This window comes from Corythoichthys intestinalis, chromosome 2 (genome assembly GCF_030265065.1).
Source record: "Corythoichthys intestinalis isolate RoL2023-P3 chromosome 2, ASM3026506v1, whole genome shotgun sequence".
In the NCBI taxonomy this organism is placed as follows: domain Eukaryota; kingdom Metazoa; phylum Chordata; class Actinopteri; order Syngnathiformes; family Syngnathidae; genus Corythoichthys; species Corythoichthys intestinalis.
Window position 1 is genome coordinate 60498151 of NC_080396.1, and position 19906 is coordinate 60518056.

General features: G+C 39.2%; 2 protein-coding genes across 2 annotated transcripts; one reads left to right on the plus strand and one right to left on the minus strand.

The window, feature by feature from the left end:
• The first annotated feature begins 921 nt into the window (after positions 1-921).
• slc48a1a (solute carrier family 48 member 1a) lies at positions 922-8557 on the plus strand. The gene is made up of 3 exons (XM_057829234.1): positions 922-1370; positions 6571-6738; positions 6810-8557. The coding sequence occupies exons 1-3, from the start codon at positions 1241-1243 to the stop codon at positions 6944-6946; spliced, it is 435 nt and encodes a 144-aa protein (XP_057685217.1). The 5' UTR covers positions 922-1240; the 3' UTR covers positions 6947-8557.
• A 5974-nt stretch (positions 8558-14531) lies between these two features.
• LOC130929603 (transmembrane and death domain protein 1-like) lies at positions 14532-19561 on the minus strand. Its single transcript, XM_057856892.1, has 5 exons — positions 19465-19561; positions 19144-19269; positions 18610-18729; positions 15263-15400; positions 14532-14773 (listed from the first exon to the last, which is right to left on the minus strand). Exons 1-5 carry the CDS (start codon positions 19559-19561, stop codon positions 14532-14534), a joined length of 723 nt encoding a protein of 240 aa, XP_057712875.1.
• Positions 19562-19906: the final 345 nt, after the last annotated feature.

The window sequence follows — 19906 nt, forward strand, 5'->3', positions numbered from 1 at the left end:
CTGAAGCTTTTCCACATAACGCCTTTTATGCAACGCATCAAGTGAGTTTACGGCATCCGAAAGCACCGGGTCTTCCATGAAATGCATTATAAATTGCTCGATCAATTGAGACCATTGATAATACAGACACAAAATGACGGACAAGGGGGCGGAACCATACAGCGAGCACGTGATTTTGTGACGTCGGTGGGTAGGGTCTATAATGTTCTCTTGTCCCCGGGCCCCTGCAAGACTGTTGACAGCCCTGCATACACCATATTCAATTGGTTTTAAAGGTGTTTCCATTATTTTTTCCAACACCTGCATATATAAATGATTACGTTGTGATGATTACTTTCATTGGTTAATTATTTCATATTAATTCATAAATTGATATTATTTTACTACGCATATCTACTATTACAAAAATACAGTGTGCCTACTGTGCCACAACAGATTTTAGACGACCAGTACTGTCTTTTTTACAGATGATTTGTCCACCACAGTAGATTACTAGACTACTCTAGCGGCGGAGTACATTGACAATGCTGTTTGTTTGGGTTCAAGAAAACAACACTGATACATCCAGACTATCGTACATTGAAACATATGATTACGACTACTACTGTCTTTTTACAGTCGATTTGTCTACCACAAGACTTACCAACTCTAGGCGCGGAGTGCATTGACAAAGCTGTTTGTTTGGGTTCAAGATAGTAACACTGATACGAGCAGACTATCGTAAATTGAAGCATACAGCTATATAACGTATCAAATGTCATTACACAATCTTAGGCAAAATGCGACATAAAGTCTTTTGTAGCAGTAATGTGAAGACATGGGGGCTAATCGAATTCTAAGTACATTTTGCCTTTATGTGTTGAAAGACCAAATAGGGCGGATTATTTCTCTCTTGGGTCGTGTGTCATCTTTGTATGGTAACCGGAAAAACAGTCATCTCACTGTGTTGCTGCTAGCTTCTTCTGCTCGTATTACCGTATAACTCAGTAAATTCCAAGTGACTTTTCCGGTGATGAATATGTCCTTTTGATCACGTTATTCGTCGATGATAACAAACATCTAGTTCTCTTTGTTAGTTTTGCAAAGGCCTTTTTGTTGATTGCCGATCCCCGCCTTTAGCATCACGTCTATCGTCTTACATAATGTGGCGATAAGCTGACTATGGAGCTGGTTTAGAGTGTTTTTAAATATACGCACTGAATTCTCTCTCAGCACACGCGTTTGAGGTGATTGTTTGACGATGGCGATTAGAAGGATCTATATCAGCATAGGATATGCTAGCTTTGGCGCTCTGGTTGGACTTTCGGCTTTTTTGGTCTGGAATATTGTTTATCATCAGCCATGGACGGCGGCGATGGGAGGCCTTTCAGGTAAGGACGTGACACATTTCAATGAAGTTGGCTGCAGTTTGAAATTAAATCAAACAATATATCAAGGCCACGTGTTGACTAGACTTAACAACTTCCTAAAATGCGTCTTTTCACGGAAATACATGATCTGGATACTGTTGGATTTAGAAATATTAATTCAACATTGTTGTAAATTTGCAGTAAAATTCGCAATCCTGGTTCACCTCAGGTTTTACTACGAGGGATGAACTCACTTCACATCATGACAATTTTAGTCTCGTCAAACTGCACGATTATGTCCATACAATAACTAATTGCTCACCAGTGATCACTAATTTACAACTATTTACAGGCATCTCTTTACTAAAGTATGCATTCTATGGTGTGTTGTTTATAGGGGTGGGAGCCTCTGGGTAGCTCACGATAGATTAACATTTGCGATACAAACCTCATGATAACGATGGTCTCGCAATATGGCGGTATAACGATTATCGATACATGGGTCAGTAAATAATTCTACAATATTTTTCTATGTAAGTAATAAACAGAAAAGTTAGCTCTTTTAATGCTTGTGCTCTGAGGTTCATTTGAACCAGGAGGGTGGCACCTGTCATATCTCCCACTTCTAACAGATTGGATGTCTATGGCGGTCAATGGCAGCCAATTAGTTCATTTTCAGGCATTTCAGGTCATTTGATGTTGATTTTTAGCCACTTCCTGTTGATTTTCAGGCCATTTCTGGGTGACTTCCTGTTTATTTTGGAGCATTTATGGCTAATTCCCTGTTGATTTTGGCTTACATAATAAGATGTGACACAGGAACTGCCCCAAATAAAGAGGCAGTGACTCAAATTCAACATGAGGTGACCTGTTGATCAGGGGTCCCCAACCTTTTTTGCACCACGGACTGGTGCGATTTGGGCCTTTTTTTTTCACGGACCGGTGTTCTATCAAATTTTGCACCCTTATAAAATTTTGCTCCTAAAGCTTTTGTGACGGTGAAAAAGCCCTCTTTCATATTCAGTTGGACTCTCAATGTTATCCATTGGTGCTAAAAAACTATTTACATCATAAACATACATGTGTAACACAAAAACGGCGTAAATTAATGCTTAACGATGCGGGGAAGACGTTAAGTGAGAGAGCTGCGTGCAGTTGTTGTGTGCAGCTAACATGGCAAACGTAAGTTAATATTTCTTACTTTAAAGAAAGTTTGTAGTGTTTACTTTGGAATCGCTGCATTCACGGCCATTTTTAATGTTACGCGCATGCAAAATTTGTCAGAACACCGGCAATGTACAGCAAATATAAAATAACTAGGGCTGTCAAAATTATCGCGTTAACGCGCGGTAATTAATTTTTTAAATTAATCACGTTAAAATATTTGACGCAATTAACACACATGTCCCGCTCAGACAGTATTCTGCCTTTTGGTAAGTTTTACAGCAAGGCTTTTTGTGCTGTCTAACAGCGAACTCTTGTGGTCGCTTTGCGACATGGTTTATTGTTGTCTTGCCAGTTCAATATGGCTGCAGGACGTCTTGGGCTGACGCCTACGTTGTAATGTTGTGCTTATATGATCCTTGGACAAGATTTGTCCGTAAGTATGGTTGTTGCAAATAATGCACATATTATGTTAGTAAGCGAAATGTTATATTTTTTGTATGAGACGCTTTTTGTTTATGTTTTGTGAACCTGTATAGCGTGCTAAGCTAACGTTGTTGCTAATGCAATGCTTGTGTACTTTTTTTGGTAGTTTTATGACGGTCTAAAGAGGACAATGGTTTGAGGCCATTTTATAAATAAATCAGATGAAAAAGAAAGAAGTCTGATTATTATTATGGCGTCGTTCACTAGCTGTCTAGCTTTGGAAAAAGTAAACGCTTCGGAGTGAGGACAGCATAGACAGATTTAAATGACAGTAGAGTGAAATGCCCACTACAGTCCTTATATACCGTATGTTGAATGTATATATCCATCTCGTGTCTTATCTTTCCATTCCAACAATTTATTTTACAGAATATGTATATAATTTACAGAAAAATATGGCATATTTTATAAATGGTTTGAATTGCGATTAATTCAGTTTAATTACGATTAATTAATTTTTAAGCTGTAATTAACCCGATTAAAAATTTTAATCGTTTGACAGCCCTAAAAATAACATTTTTTCTTAGCCCCGTCGTGTTAAGTGCAGAGAAAATATAACTCACCCGCTGAATCAGTGGGAGGCCTGAGCTTGTTTCGTTGAGACGAGATGGTCCCATCAATGTGTGAGGGGGGAGTGAAAGAAGCCCGCTTCACAAAGATACGATATTGGAAATTGTAGCACGGTTTTCAATGCTCTCCTAGCGATGTCAGGATATTCCGGAATGACTTTAATCCAGAACATCGGTAGAGTTGTTGTCTCAAATGTACGTTTAAGGTAGCCGTCGCTTGTGATCTCTACAAATTGATCCTCCTGTTGCACAGACATGCTCGAATCACTCAGTTTATCCACAAACGGGTCACGAATTCACTCCTTCCCAGTTCGTGGGTCTTCAGTGATTGGGAAGTAGCGTGGATTGTTTTCTTCGAGGTTTCTAGGCTCATCTTCTGGCTCGTCAGGTGCCCTTTTCCCTGTAAAAAATCTGTCCAAAGATGTCTGTTTTTCAGTTATTCTAGTGTGGGGGCTAATTATTTCCGGGAACAAATGTGATTCGCCCACCCTACGTCAGACATTATTTTTGAGGAAAAGCGTACATAGATATACAAAACAAGATGTACTGCTAGCAGTCCTTTCAATGGATTTCAATGACGACATTCCAGCCTGTAGTATTATATCTGGAGTAGACGGGGATACTGGTGTGTTAAGGGGCACAGGTGAAATTTAATTTGGCCATTATGCAGTCGTTAATAAATTATTTCTTTTGCGGCCCGGTACCAATGCACCACAGACCGGTACCGGTCCGCGGCCCGGCGTTTGGGGACCCCTGCTGTAGATGACCTAAAATTAACACAAAGTGACCTGTAAATGCCCCGAAAATCAATCATCCAATACTCTGGTTTCAATGGATTGGGCATCTACCGCTGTCATTGGCAGCCACTGAGTTAACAGAGACCATATTCTTGAGGAAAGATTTTGGTAGCAACTTGTTGGTTCCTTTTTTTTTTTTTTTTTTTAAACAGTGTCACCTTTTTAAAACGCTGTACATATATCGATTCTTGGCCGGAGCATATTGATAACCTTTTGAGATACAAAGTATCATGATACATCACCGTTTTGATATTTTGCCACACCCCTAGTTGTTAAAAAGATCGTATTTTAACTCACTACCATTGACAGGGATGGACGTCAAAATCAAATTTGATTGGAGGGGTGTAGCTAAGCCTCCGTGTCCAATTGGATTGTGCGTCTATCGCCGTCATTAGGAGTAGTTCTGGGCGATATATTCATTTTTTGACTATATATATATATATATATATATTTTTTTTTGTTGTTGTTGTTGTTGTTATTTTTATTTTTTATTTTTTTATTTTTATTTTTTTATGAAACAATAGTGTTGCAACTGGTTATTCAAGAAATTATACCATGTGAAAGAATGTTTATTTTTGAATGGGGGAAGTAGTTGCCTGGCACGACCAGACTGTTCTCCCTGTGTTTTTCAAACATTGAGAGTATAGTCTGGGACACAGCCCATTAACGGCCTCTCGAGCAAGTACAAAATCAGTCGCCAAATCAGATTCGTTTATTTGCATGACGTGTCTAAATGAGCAACGTCACTCTTCCGCGTCGGAAGTCGTCTCCACAGTCCACAACAACACAGATGGCGAACACGAGGAGAGGTGAGCCGAGAATATGTTCCAATCCACGGTAGAATCAGTTTTAAATTACCAAAAACACATTGACACAAGTCATTGACAACAGTCTGTCTCGCGCTAGCCATGTTGAATAAACTCCGCTCTCCTCGTATGTTTACTTCCGCGCGCAAGTCCCTCGTCCTGCCTGTCGCTGATTGGTCCAATCCGCTGTCTGTTTGCTGTGGCTAGCTCCGCCGTGGAAATTTTATCCGCTTAATGGTGGCCAGACTCAATAACTGCAACAGCGGTGAGTCTGGAGTACCAGGATAGGGAAGTAGGGGAGTTATTATATTTCAGACAGAAGTTTTTTAGACCTAAGCATTTCCTAGCATTTGGGTGGCTCAACATGCTAAAACACACAAAGTGTACAACTCCACAACATCCCTTTACTGTAGGAACCATAAGAATCACTTGCTTAAAAATCTGATATAGTTGGGTTGTGAACAATGAACAATGAGATTTACTAGGGGTGTGACAAATTATCGAAATGGTGATATATCTTGATACTTTGTATTCCAAAAGGTTATCGATACGCTCCTGTCAAGAATCCAAATAACGTTTTAAAAAGGTGTTAATGGTTTAAAAAAAAAAAAAAAAAAAAAAAAGGAACCATCAAGTTGCTACCAAAATCATTCACCATAATAGTGTCTCAGTTAACTCTAAGGCTGCCATTGACGGTGCTTGACGCCCAATCCATTTATACTGGGAAGTCTCATTTATTCAAAACCAGAGCATTCACAGTCATTTGGTCCGATTTTCGGGGCATTTACAGGTCACTTGTTGCTCATTTTACGGCATTTACAGGTCACTTCCTGTTGAGTTTGAGTCACTGCCTTTTCATTTGGGTGACTCCCAGGTCACGTCCTGTTTTGTAACTCAAACAGGGAGTGACCCATAAAATACCCCCAAATCAACAGGAAGTAACTGAAAATAGGTAAATGATCTTAAATGGCCCAAAATTACCTCATTGCCTGGCATTGTCTGCCAATGACAGCCATAGACGTTCAATCCGTTTGAAGTGGGAGGGATTCGCTGCCACCCTCCCAGTTCAAATGGATTGGACATGTACTAGTGATAAACTCATTTCACTTCACAGCAGAAGCTTGTTTTTCTGTTTATTAGTTGTTTGTAGAAAATCCTAGAATGATTTCCTGACCAATGTATCAATAATCGTTGTATCGCCATATCGTCAGATCATCGTTATCGTGAGGTTTGTATCGCAAATCGTATCGTATCGTATCGTATCGTATCGTGAGGTACCAAGAGGTTCCGACTCCTAATATTTACCCTGTAGCATCAGTAATATGAAAATTTTCAATGTGATGTATAGCTATGTATTTCCCAGTATTTTCATTCAATATGGTTTGTTGTATTTTGGCAGGTGTGTTGGCACTGTGGGCTTTGGTCACTCACGTCATGTACCTTCAGGACTACTGGCGCACATGGCTTAAAGGTCTTAAGCTCTTCATTGGCGTCGGCATGCTCTTCTGCATTGTGGCCATGACGGCATTCGTCACCTTCATGACACTGGCCATCACACAGAAGCAAAGTAAGTACCTCAAACGGACCATGGCACTGTTCTTGTGCTGAAAATTCAACAATATTTTGTTTGTGTCACAGCATTGACTGATCCAAGGAGTCTTTACCTGTCGTGTGTGTGGAGTTTCATAACCCTCAAGTGGTCCTCCATCTTGGTCTTTTACTCATACCGATACCGGCAAGAGTTTGCAGATATCAGCATCCTCAGTGATTTTTAGAAGGACAGACTTCCAGGGTTCTACAGCGCTTAGAAGATTTTTTGGAACTAAGAAGGCTCCTAGGCGGATTAGTCGTCTTGACTTTGCCTGCCAGGATGTGCACTCGTGTAATTTTATTTATATTTCAAATTGTTAAGTCTTCTTTTCCGCAAAACCATTTCCTTCCACTTTTATTATATTACCATCTCAGTTGGTTTTAATCAGAAATAGATGGCGCCATTCTGTTTAAAACCAATGGTATGTTTTAACGTGGCGGCAAACAGTTCAAAAGGGAGGCATTAGATGGATACGATCATCTGAAAAAGTCAATTTAATAATATGTCCAATTTGATCATTCATGTACTTGAGCTACAGTACCATGAATTCTTCTCTGCTGCACGCACATCCTTTTATTGGTTTCTTCAAGAAAAGATAAGTCTCATTTTGCCTGTTTAGCTTTTCATCAACATTTGAAAACAGATATTGTGCACCACAACCAGTTTTTTTTCGAACGCTACTTCTATACATTTACCAAACTGACTTGGGCTGGATTAACTTTGCATGACTCAAGAGACACAATTCCAATGTATTTATTATGTCTTTTTTTTTTTTTTAATTAAATGCAGAGTCGATGTGAGCTTGACGTCATAATACACAAAATAGTGACTAACATTAAGCCACTCATGTCTGCTCAAACAACACACTCAAAGCACCTGCAAAAGAATAGAATGCTTAATATGCTGGTAATGATATGTTGGAGGTGCTGATAAATAAGAAGTATAATTGCAAATGGAAGCCTGTTTGACTCAAACAATGCCAACTAAACTTTGTTTTTCAATTATGTACTATACTTCCATGGTCAATGTTACCTTTTTTGTTGTTGTTACTTGTCAGGCTTTTAAGGTGCAATTTGGATGTGTTCCTCCAATTTAAACACAGTTATAATATGGGATAGCTCACTTTGAAATCACTACCCCCAAAAAAATCATCTCAGCATTTACTTGCATTCAGGGACCCGCATTACATTTTGTAGCTTCTCATTAGCAGTGATTACTTTGGCAGGCGTTTGATGAACATTCTCTCACAAGGCAGGGTGAACGTAAGGCATCCATCAGATGTGTAATACATATTCCTTTTACGAACCTTATTGTTAATTTGAATTAAAAAATATGAATTGATATCGAAAAATGCATTTTAATGTTATTAAAACCATAGACCATTTGTAGGATTTTTTTGTGTATTCATGTGACCTTGATTGTCTTTCATACACTTTGATATATGTTTATTTTATGATTAGATTTATTCTTTATGTGCCGCTCTTTTGTTACACATGACGAGAGCAGCCCAGTGCAGGGTCATGTTAAGCTCCACCAGGGGGAGACCCAACATCACACTTTTTAAAGACATGGTTGATTGCACTTTAAACTTGACGCCGTTGTGAAGGAACACACTTGAATTATATTTGTTGTTTGTCTGCTTTACATGTGTGTCACTCTATACTGAAGATAAAGAGTTTTAAAATAGCTTTGTGTTTTTGTGAATAAATATGAGGAACCCTCAGTAAACATACAAAAACATCAAATTGCATTACTTAATTCCATGTGTCGTCTTATACCAATAAAGCGATTTAACCCCTCAAAAACGAGTCTTTTCTGCATGTCTCCAACCTTTACACAAATGGTTCCACTTCCTTAAGGCTTAAAATATGTCTAATGTGCAGTAGCTAGTGGCTTACACTAACAATGCACATGTATTACAAATAGGTTTGTAATAGATGTTTTGTCATAACCAGAATTGGTTTGTAATAAATATTTTGTCATATTCAACTACTGCATTAAAAATGGAAGTGGAATTTATACAGTATACTTATAACGTGTAGTCTCACTGAACTTGATTTTTTCCCCCACTGCTGCTGCCTTGCAATATATGTTTTCAATATGTGTATATATTTTTTAAGAAACACAATTTTGTAAGCGCACTGAGTTCACTTAAAAAAAAAAAAAAAATGCTCACATTAGAAGCCACCGATGTATTCTGTTTCACTGTAAGATCATGTGCTGTTGATTGAGCGGTCAGTAATTTCGACTATTGTTAAACTTGACCTTTGTGGAAGTCCAGACTTTACTGAATCTTATGTCATCTGGTTGGTGCTAAGTTGGTTGTATTGGCAGCAGGATAACGTAGTGGCCAGAGTGCTGCTGGTGAATTTATTTAGCTATTTATGAAGCTATTAAATTATCTTAAAGTGTTCTGGCAGCATCTGCTGCTGTACTCCACAAGTCTCTGAGTTGCTCATCATTTATATGGATGTGCGTGTCTAGGTTTAATTTAATCACTTAGAAACTCTCTGAGCATTCATTTACATATTAAGGGAAATGTTGTTGATAATGTTTTGCTTGCATTACATAAAAAACAAAAAGATATTAATGCATATTACCATGTCTACTTAACAGGGCCACTATAACCCCTTTGGGGAAATACTAACCGACTAAGTCACACACAATTGAAATTTCCAGATGCTTAAAGGTGCCACATTCATCTTTTCATACAATTATATGCAAGTAACATCATAAGAATGTCCAGCTATCACACCGCTCAGAAAGTAAACGGGCTCTGTGACCCAGAGACGAATGTTTTTGGTCCGAAATGGTTGAAACGACCCCGGAACAAAAAGCTAACGACCTTGTGAAACTCATAAGGAAGTGCCATTATGCACAGCGAAACCTGCACTGACATGGACTGAAAGGCCAATCATTAAGAATTAATTTATTACTCTTAAAGGGAAAAAAAGCCAGATTACAGTTTGGAAAAAGACAAATATCCTAATTTCTGGAGACATGTCCTGTGGTCTGAGGAAATTAAAGTGGAGTTGTTTGGCCATAATGCCCAACGTTGCATCTGGAGGGACAAGGGGAAGTTTGTAGACCTGAGAAAATCATACTGACCAAAGGAGCATTTTTCTTACAAACGTATACAATGAAGATACACATGTTTTTGTGTTTTCCGCCCATTGAGATGGTTTAAATGCCCAGCGTTGCATTCGGAGGGAAAAGGGCAAGTTTGTAGACCTGAGAACATCAGACCAACCAAGAAGCATATTTCTTACGAACATATACAGTCCATTGTGATGACAGGATAACATGAAACTTCTTAGCAGCGTAGTAAAGAATGTCGATTTTTTAAATTCTCAGATTTAAGTAAATTCTAACTATGAAAAATGGTATTTAAAAAAAGGCATTTTACCTACCACCACTTCTATCTCTAGATCAGTGGCGGTTCTAGGATTTTTCTGAAACAGGGGCCAAAAAGGGGCCACATGTAACCTTATGGGGCCAAGTGTCGCTGCCATTTTTGTTCAGTGTTTGTTTTAGTCAACAAGGCAATACGCAGATTATCCTGCATGTGGCGGTAAAAACATATTTGCACATCATTCATCGCGTCTCATTCAACTTTGCTTGACCAGTAAAGTTTATAACCTTTCGTCTATATATAATCATAATCATACTGTGTGCAAGTAAGGATACAATACATGGAACAATAATTTAAAAAAAAAACTAAAACTTTTTTATTGAAAAGCAGCATTAATTTTTAGTAACAACATTATCTCATTTTCTCTCACTTCAGAAAAGAAGGATTCGGCGGTTGCCATGCTTTGTGCTAAAATTGGAGAAGTTCAAGGGCCATTCAAATTAAGAGGTAGGGCCAGTGCCTCTGTGGCCCCACCCCTAAAACCGCCACTGCTCTGGATTGACAAACTGGTTTGGTGGTCTCCCCTGTTAAGAAGTGGTAAATTGGAACACTGTGTGTTCAAACGCCAAAGTCAGATGGCTCATTTTGGTTGTCCGGAGAACAGCTACAGTTTATCTTCAAAACTACATTGTTGTCCTCTTAGCACGTTTTCGGCATCATCAAACATAGTGCATATGTCTTTATAAATATACTACTTTAACCACTTTACAGGGATTTAACAATTTAATATATGGAGCAGTTTAATTAATTCAGTTGATCTCAGCGGGCCTTTTAGATTTTGTCTTCAAACACATCATTCCACACACTTCCCCATAAACGCAAATCATTTTTTCTTTGCTGTAGTGACCAAACATAACCACAGGAGGGCACTGTGGTTTAATTGTAAAATCTTAGCGTTTGGAAAAATTAAGTCTTGAATTTCTCCTCAAGGAAATCATGAAAGACAAAAATTAAAGCTGCAGCTGAGTCTGTTTGAAAGGAAAAGGGGTTCTAAAAGTTTTGTGATCTATTTTTCTGTGATCCATATATATTGAGCAAAGGAAGAGTGATTGCTGATCAGGGACTGTCGCGCCTCAGTGACCCTGCAGATGAAGATGCAAATGGAAGGGGAGTGTGAAATTAAAGCCTTCGGTGCCAGTAAACGCCTCTCGAGGCTCCACCACAGAGTGCTTCATTTTTATCAAGATACCTGATTCCTTGGGACAAGAGACAGATGTGGCCTCAGCAGAGTCCACTCTGCTCACTGTTAAGTAACCAATGAAAAAAACACATCTAAACAAAACAAAACAAAACAAAACATGATAGACAGGGGCTGAGATGCTTGTCTGGTGTTTGCCAGTGTAAATGTCAATTTAGTGTCAGGTGTTCGCTCTCTGATCATGCATGACATCGGCAAATGCTCCATTTTTGCATGACAATTGGTCTGCCTCTCGTGGCGCTCGGCCTCCTTAATGAGACATCTGAAAGGACGCCTAGGCAGCCACTTATGTGTGAAAATGCTCATTGTTCTGTATTTCTTGAGTCAGATATTTTCATTTTCAATATCACCCAAGAGCAGGTTCCCACTGGGACCTGAGTAAGACTGAAGAACAAAAGCATGATCCAGGTCTTGCATTGCACCTGCAAGTCGCTGGGGCGTAGAACACATTATTCCCCATCGGTGAACTCACAACAGGCTATGATATCAAGAGACAACTAAAAATGCAACTGACTATTACTGCCTGTTCCTCTTCAACAAACTGGCCCCGTCTTGTGATACTGGGAGACAATGACACTTATGTAAGGTCTACTACGTAATATAGTTTTACTGTGTGCGATTTGGATGGTGGAAATTGGCTTCCAAAGAAAAGACGTCGAAAATGGAAGCGAGTAATTCTGTACTCTTTGTTTTCGCTCACTGGTTTTTATTTAAATGTTGTTGCAGAACACAACTCCATGTGCTGGAGCACATTATGCAGTGTTGGCCAGGTACATCTGCAATGGTCAATGCATACACTAAGAAATAATATGGTATTGCTTCTAAAATGAGATAGAATTTCTCACATTTCTGCATAAAATCACCACCAAATGTGATCTGACCTTTGTCAAAATCACGCAGATTAAAAAACAATGTCTGCTTTACCTAAAACCACCCAAACATTTATAGGTTTACATATTTTATAGAGGATATTATGCAAACAATGACAGAAGGGGTAAAAATAAGTGAACCATCACATTTAATATTTTGTGCCCACCCTTTGGCAGCAATGACGTCAACCAGACGCTTCCTGTGGCTGCAGATCAGGCTGGCCCATCGATCAGGACTAATCTTGGCCCATTCTTCTCTACAAAAATACTGTAGTTCAGTCAGATTCCTGGGATGTCTGGCATAAATCGCTGTCTTTAGGTCATGCCACAGCATTTCAATGGGGTTAAAGTCTGGACTTTGACTTGGCCATTCCAGAACGTGTATTTTGTTCTTCTGAAACCATGCTGAAGTTGATTTACTTCTGTGATTTGGATCATTGTCTTTTTGCAGCATCCATCGTCTTTTTTAGCTTCAACTGTCTAACAGATAGCAAAACAGCCCCAAATCATGGTGCTCCCTCCACCATGCTTCACAGTGGGGATGGGGTTTTGATGTTGGTGAGCTGTTCCATTTTTCCTCCACCCATGATGTTGTGTGTTACTACCAAACAATTCAACTTTGGTTTCATCAGTCCACAAAATATTTTGCAAAACGTCTGTGGAGTGTCCAAGTGCCCTTTTGCGAACATTAAATGAACAACGTTTTTTTTAGACAGCAGTGGCTTCCTCCGAGGAGTCCTCCCATGAACACCAATCATGGCCATAGTTTTACGTGTACGTAGTTGATGTGTGCACAGAGATATTGGACTGAGCCAGTGATTTCTTTAGCAGACACTCTAGGGTTCTTATTCTACCTCTCTGAGCATTCAGCGCTGAACTCTTTCTGTCATCTTTGGTGGAAGGCCACTTCTTGGGAGAGAAGCAACAGCGCCAACTCTCTCCATTTTTAGACAACTTCTCTGACTGTCGATTGATGAACATCCAGACTTTTAGAGATGGTTTGTATCCTTTCCCAGCTTTATACAAATCAACAATTCTTGATCGCAGATCTCCAGACAGCTCTTTTGACCGAGCCATGATGCACATTAGACAATGCTTCTCATCAAGACAAATCTTACCAGGTGTGGGTTTTATGGTGGGCAGGGCAGCTTTAAACCACTCATCAGTGATTGGGCACACATCTGACTTAAATTGTTTGGTAAAAATTGGTTTCAATTGCTCTTTAAGTCTCCTTAAGCAGAGGGTTCACTTATTTTTCCCCCTTCTGTCAATGTTTGCATGCTATCCTCATGATCAAAACCTATAAATGTCTGGCTAGTTTTAGTTAAAGCAGACACTGTTTTTACATCTGTGTGATTTTGACAAAGATCAGATGGTGGTGGTTTGATGGTGATTTTATGCAGAAAAGTGTGAAATTCTAAAAGGTTCAGGTACTTTTTCATACCACTGTAAGTAAAAAAATAAATGGTGGTAGCACAAGTGTACACACCATGTGACAATTTTTTTTGACTGGGTTCAACAAATGACTAAATTATTGACGTTCATGTGAAATAGAGTCGGCACCAACTTGCCACCTTCCGGAGAGCCTCTGATCAACCTCAAATTTCAGGTATTTACAAAGGCTAGCAACAGTCAAGTTAACCTGAAAAATTGTGCAATGAATAAATAATTTTGCACTGAAGTATATATTAATCCGATCTTAAATGACATTCACAATTTTTAAAATTTCGGAAAAATCTAATCGCTTTATGAAGAGTTTTTCAGATAACGATTGATTGCACTCAAAGAGGTGTTGAGAGTTCCTCTCTTGTTTTGTAGTTTGAGAATATAGTAGAACTAGAATAGTGTTTTCCAGAACTACATGCCTGTGTGGAGGCCTGTGAAATGCAAGGTTAATTTATATGAACCCAGTTTCTGCAGCTCTTGCATCAAGTTCTTGCTTTTTACTAACAATTCAAGGGACCGAGTAGCTATCTGTTGGATTGGCAGAGAGCAGGAGCCACAGCTGCATAATTAGAGGCTATTGCATGCCAGACAGGCACCAAGTCGGCATCACCATCACTGTAACACCAGAACAACCTCTGGTGCCAGGGCCTGATTCCAGTCCATCTGTTAGCCCTAAGTCACCAACCACCAGGCGGGCCAAAATTTAAGTCTTGCAGTATACAATAAAAGATAATGCCTTCAAATGATTTTATTCCTGTTGGAGCTGCTTTATTTCCTATGATCAGTATTGTAGTACTCTCGAATTACATTTTTGCTCAGCCACCAGAATAGCCATAACTGTTTTTCAATAACTTCCCTCTAAATGAGGAAGGAGGTAAGCAACCTTTGATCGGCGTTTCTGCTGGTTCTGACATGTGATACGCAAGACAGCGTAGAACACGAAGATGGCAATCAGTAAGGTTCCCCCGAAGCCCAGAAGGAGCCCATACAAGCTGGGGAGCGCCACATCCATTGGGCTCTTGGAGTACGCTGGGACCGGAGGCCGCTCCACAATAAGATCGAGGTCATACTGCATCAGATCAGATGCTAAAACACATTCATGAACATGTGAATAATGGATAGCAAAGCACCAAAGCGTGAGATTCTTGGAGGAACATTTTTAATAAATGAGTTCAAATAGCTTCCTGGAGGAATTGTAGAAATTCAGGTAATATAAGTGCAATACTGTATTTAATTCGTGGGAAACAGTCATTCTGCAGTGAAGGCTAAAATAATGAGTTGTAACTGTCCACTGCAACCAGATCTAATCCCGCAACTCACTGGAGTTCAGTTAAACGTTCTGCCATTTGACATTTATGAAAAGAGGATTACAACTAAAGTAAATACTTAACATCCAAATGTTAAAGCTTTGATGCATTTTTCTCTATTTATCAATTGTAGTTTACAGTTAAATTAATGCACCTTTTAAGCTCCATGACCGAGCCTACCAAGAAGAACTATGTATATTTCCAAGTTTTCACTATTAAAACACATGTTAGATGGCTAGAAAATCACTATGCATTGTACTTTGCTCACCTCTTTTCTGTCTTTTCTTCTGATCTGTTTCCGGTTCTTCTTCTTCTTGGGGGTTTAGAGACATGACAAACTCATGATAACCTTCGACGTATCGTTTCAAGTTCAAAATTTTATCCTGGTTGATGTTCTTTCCAAGCTCTGTAAAAACAGACAAAAAATATGTATCCTAACCAGAATTTTATGGAAGTTCTTGTTTTTGCCACCAGTGTAGTAATACACTAAAGATCTCTTTAGAACACAAATTGATGTTTCATAATGGTTATGTTGAGCATCCACACAACACTTTTCATCAAAGATGCCGCCATCCCCCCCGTGTCTCGCCTTGTCATCGCTTCCCCTTTGCTGATGAAGCGAGCAGATGGTTTCCTCGATGGCTCATGTCAGCTCCACTGAGTCTGCCGTCAGATCATTTACACCTTCGTCTAGGCCACACCGGACGACAGAATGTCAGAAACCGGCAGTGTGCAAAAGAACGCCACTTTTGAAGCTCCAATTAAAACCACAGCGTAATGAAGCACTTATATGCTGCTGTGTAAAGTCTTCAAAGATTCTTTCTTCGCGAGTAAAAAAAAAAAAAAAAAAAAGCTTGTAAAAATACAACTACCAAGCAGCGAGATGAGGCGTTGTGTTGTCCCAATTTGCTTTTGTCGAGGGACATGCTGTGATTTCCCCTCATGAGGTTTGCTATCAAAAGTACATTATACAAACAAAGTGAGCCCTTAAAATCAGAAACTCATTAGATAAGTAAGCCTTCATAAAATCAATCCAAAATGAAATTATGAAACATTACATAGCAAGGAAGCGCTTATGAAGTATGAAATGGGGAGCCCCTGAAGGCTACAATTTTAGGACTCGGCTCCTGCTCCTGTTTTCGAGCAGCCAATCATCCGCTTAACTGTGGACTGTTATTTTGTAATACTTTTTGGGGGGTTATGTTGTCATTTGAAACCAATCTTGCTTAGCTACCGAACAATAATTTGCTTGAAAAACCATCCGTTGATAAGTTTGATGCGGCTGAGGCTTAGAATGATCCTTTTTAGGCCAGTGGCGCCTTAAGAAATGTTTCATAGGGGTGGGAAAATGGGGCCACTTAAAATCTTGGGGTGGCACACTAAAACTAAAAGCCATAATTTAAGGTTTTTGTCATGTTATTGTAGTAAACAGGCCAGTAGAAAACCGTCAGAAAGACTTCAGCACACACCTGCTTTACTTTTGGTTATTGTGTTATTTCAAGTTACTAATGATTTAATGTGCATAGTCCACAATAGCTCAGTCAACATTTTGAGTTCCAGCTATTACAATCTGACATATTGGTAAGTGGGGTGGCCAACAGATTTATAGGGGGGCTGTGGCCACCCCTGGCCAACCCCGGGTGACGCCATTGTGTGAGGCCACCAATTACTGTAAGTTATGGACTTTAATCCGCTCCCACCAAATTTCAACGAGAAATATGTACGTATTTGTTCATCTACAAAATGCTCTGGACTGCGCGCTGCAGGTGCACCCAATGTGTTATGGGATATTTACACCAAAAGACATGCAGCTCATCTGCCTCTATAAAAAGAATCCAAACATAAGCTACAGATTTTAAAGCGGGGGGAAAAAGTAGCGGTTTATCATCCCCAAATCTGAGAAATTTCAATACAGGTTGTTATTAACTTCGTGTGAGAACTATTTTGAAAATAGCCGCGAGAGACTTAGAAGGCTCGGGGTTTCTTGATTCGTGGAAACACTCCAAATAGACCGAACGTAAAGTTTAAAGTGTTTATTCCAAATCAAATTTAAACAATACTACTTTTGGTTTTCTAAAAAAACAAAAACAAAAAAAACAATAAAGTGCGGGAGTGAAACAATGATCAACAGAAAATATGCCTTGAGCCAGCTAACCCCCTCGCTCTGTGTGATCAACTGCTTTGGGTACCTCTCAGGTTTGTTCAATTTTAAGTAAGCTTAACAGCTGTAATGTCTCAAAGACTGATCACCTAAAACTATGCCCAAACCTAGCAATTTGGAACCCAAGTAGACAGTCAAACAATAAGCCAAGCACCCAGGCTCATAAACAAAAGAAACAGTATAACAATCAAAATCAACAGTAATAGACACCATGACTCATACCCCTCGACCTATCGCAAGTATGACAATATATCCTAACCCTTGCTTGTGTTGAACTAAAACTAGATAATCTAACAAGGCTCAATGTTTGTGGAGTTTGTAGGAGTTAGCTTTGAATCTAAGAACTGAGTGTTGTTGGATAGTGTGGACGTGTCAGTCAGTCAATCATCATCCAATACTGTTGAATCAGAAATGTGCATGCCTATTCTATCTCAACAAGTGGAGCGGAGTTCATTCAACCTAGCCAATCAAAGAGCATGTAGAAATCGTTTGGTCCTCTCAAGGCATGCAAATACATCGAACATAGGGGGTACCATTTCGCAATACATGAGCTTACCTGCAGGAAGGAATTTTAGAATAAGGAAACATGACTTAGAGAAAATGTCAGCGCCAGTAGCAAAATATGAGGAGCCTGGTAGGGCGACAACTATTGTCAAAAACCCTGCTGCATGCTTTTTTCGAGTAGTCTTAATTTTTACCAGGAACTGGAGAGGAATTGAGAAAATGTCCTCCAGTTTATGACAGAACAGTTCAACATGGTTCAACAATTTTGGATGTTATTCTTTTATATACTGTAGACGGTTCACTCAACAGGACTCGCCTTGATGTTGACTCCTGCTGACTCCACAAAGGTCCAGCAATGTTGATAGTGTACACGAGGCATAACCCTCAAGACTGGTCTTAATACTAATCTGGAGTCCACATTTTGAAGGTCTTGGTCTTGTCTCTGTCTCGACTCACAAACGTCGATTATCTATAATCTAGAAAGCTAAACATGACCTGATCCCATGGAATCATTAACTTAACCCCCAATCCTTAGGTCAATGTTTCGCAATCTTGATAGAGTTAATGCATAGATTTTACATCAGAAAAATCCCATTACACCATGGAGAAAAAAATGTCACAAAAAGTACAGAATCACTGTATACAGAATGAGGATAATATTGTTTTAAAGTATGTAAACATGTTCTTACACCAGCATGAAATTTGGCCCTTTTCATTTAACATAAAGCTGATAAACATTCAGGAAACATGATTCTATGATTATTTTGTGTCAAAGAGTGGCTATACAGTACTTCGAGCATATAGCAGCTGAGCATTTGACTGCTCCGCCAGTCAGTGTATGTCGTTATCAAAGATCGAGAAACAAAGATTTTTTTTATTGAATACTAATGATAATTTCCTGTCAATTGAGTTGAATTGGATAATTTCCCCAGGGTTTTGTAAATGCTTACCAGTGGCAATGTCTGCTCTATCGATGTGATACAGGGCTTTAGTTAATCGATCGTAGTGGATGTCTGCACTTTCCCTTTGAAACCATGTCTTCAGTTCCTTCCGGCACTTAGCCTCACTCCCTGGTTGGACACAATATTTTGGGGGCTCATTCACAAAATTCACCAGATGATCTTTAGTAGAACTACAGATGAACCTCTAAAAGTAGTAACATGTACCGTCTCATATTTAGATAAGTCACATTGACACATGAGAAATGTAATATATTCTTCAATCTAACATGCACTTTTTTACAGCATTAGAAGATGTCACAATACATGGAAAATATCCCATATAAGCATGTGGAGAACACAAACTCCACACGGCTGTACCTGTGCTAATAAGACACTCTGCGCCTTCCTACATGAAACGTTGTTTCCAAATCAGAACACGTTGACGATCTCACAACTATGAAGTGTTTTTTTTTTTTTTTTTTTTAGTAATTATTCCATTGTAATAATGGCCAGAGATGAGGTACGTGACAAAAGAATGCTGACCTTTAAGTGATACAGTGTCCCCCTTTGTTTCTGGTGGTGAGAGAGCAACAAGGAGTTCATTGCACTCAAAAGGTGTCAGCAGCTCCACCAGGCGCTCCAGCTGATGGACACCGATGTATTCTTTCACTAAACAGCCACACCATGCATTTATTAGGCAGTCACAGATCCAGTTCACCATCTCAAAGGTGTGCTTGTTGGCATGCTGTTTTATAACAGTTCTCAACAGAGCAATCAGTAAGTTTACATGTAGTGCATTTTTCTAATCATAAAACCCTTACAGTAATAAGCATGTGAGCGTCTCACACACTCACATGCTCTCACCTGTGCCCTCGTCGTCACCTTCTTCTTCCTCTTCCTCCTCAAGTGCCAAACTTTTGGCAAAAAGGAGCACGAAGAAACCAAATTTCAGGATTTGCATGGCATCTGAAGAAACAATCAGGTATGAAGATAAGCTTTGGATTAACTTTCATTTCCAAATCTCCAAAACAGCAGAAATCTTAATGTGGATGCAGGGCTCCAGATTGCTTCTGAATGGGCATTTTGCCTCAAAAATTTGATTTGGCGCAGTGCAAGTGCATTTTCCAGTGCAACAAGAAAAAATTACAGTGGGGCAAATAAGTATTTAGTCAACCACTAATTGTGCAAGTTCTCCCACTTGAAAATATTAGAGAGGCCTGTAATTGTCAACATGTGTAAACCTCAACTATGAGAGACAGAATGTGAAAAAAAAAAAACAGAAAATCACATTGTTTGATTTTTAAAG

Bases quoted from the DNA above. Each gene is read 5' to 3' on its own strand.
- slc48a1a (XM_057829234.1), top strand. From the start codon at position 1,241: ATGGCGATTAGAAGGATCTATATCAGCATAGGATATGCTAGCTTTGGC. The intron at 1,371-6,570 runs GTAAGGACGTGA...GTATTTTGGCAG, and splicing joins GGCGATGGGAGGCCTTTCAG to GTGTGTTGGCACTGTGGGCT. The intron at 6,739-6,809 runs GTAAGTACCTCA...TTTGTGTCACAG, and splicing joins GGCCATCACACAGAAGCAAA to CATTGACTGATCCAAGGAGT.
- LOC130929603 (XM_057856892.1), bottom strand. From the start codon at position 19,561: ATGCAAATCCTGAAATTTGGTTTCTTCGTGCTCCTTTTTGCCAAAAGT. The intron at 19,270-19,464 runs GTGAGAGCATGT...GTGGCTGTTTAG, and splicing joins AGGTGACGACGAGGGCACAG to TGAAAGAATACATCGGTGTC. The intron at 15,401-18,609 runs GTAAGCATTTAC...CTGTTTTTACAG, and splicing joins TAGAGCAGACATTGCCACTG to AGCTTGGAAAGAACATCAAC.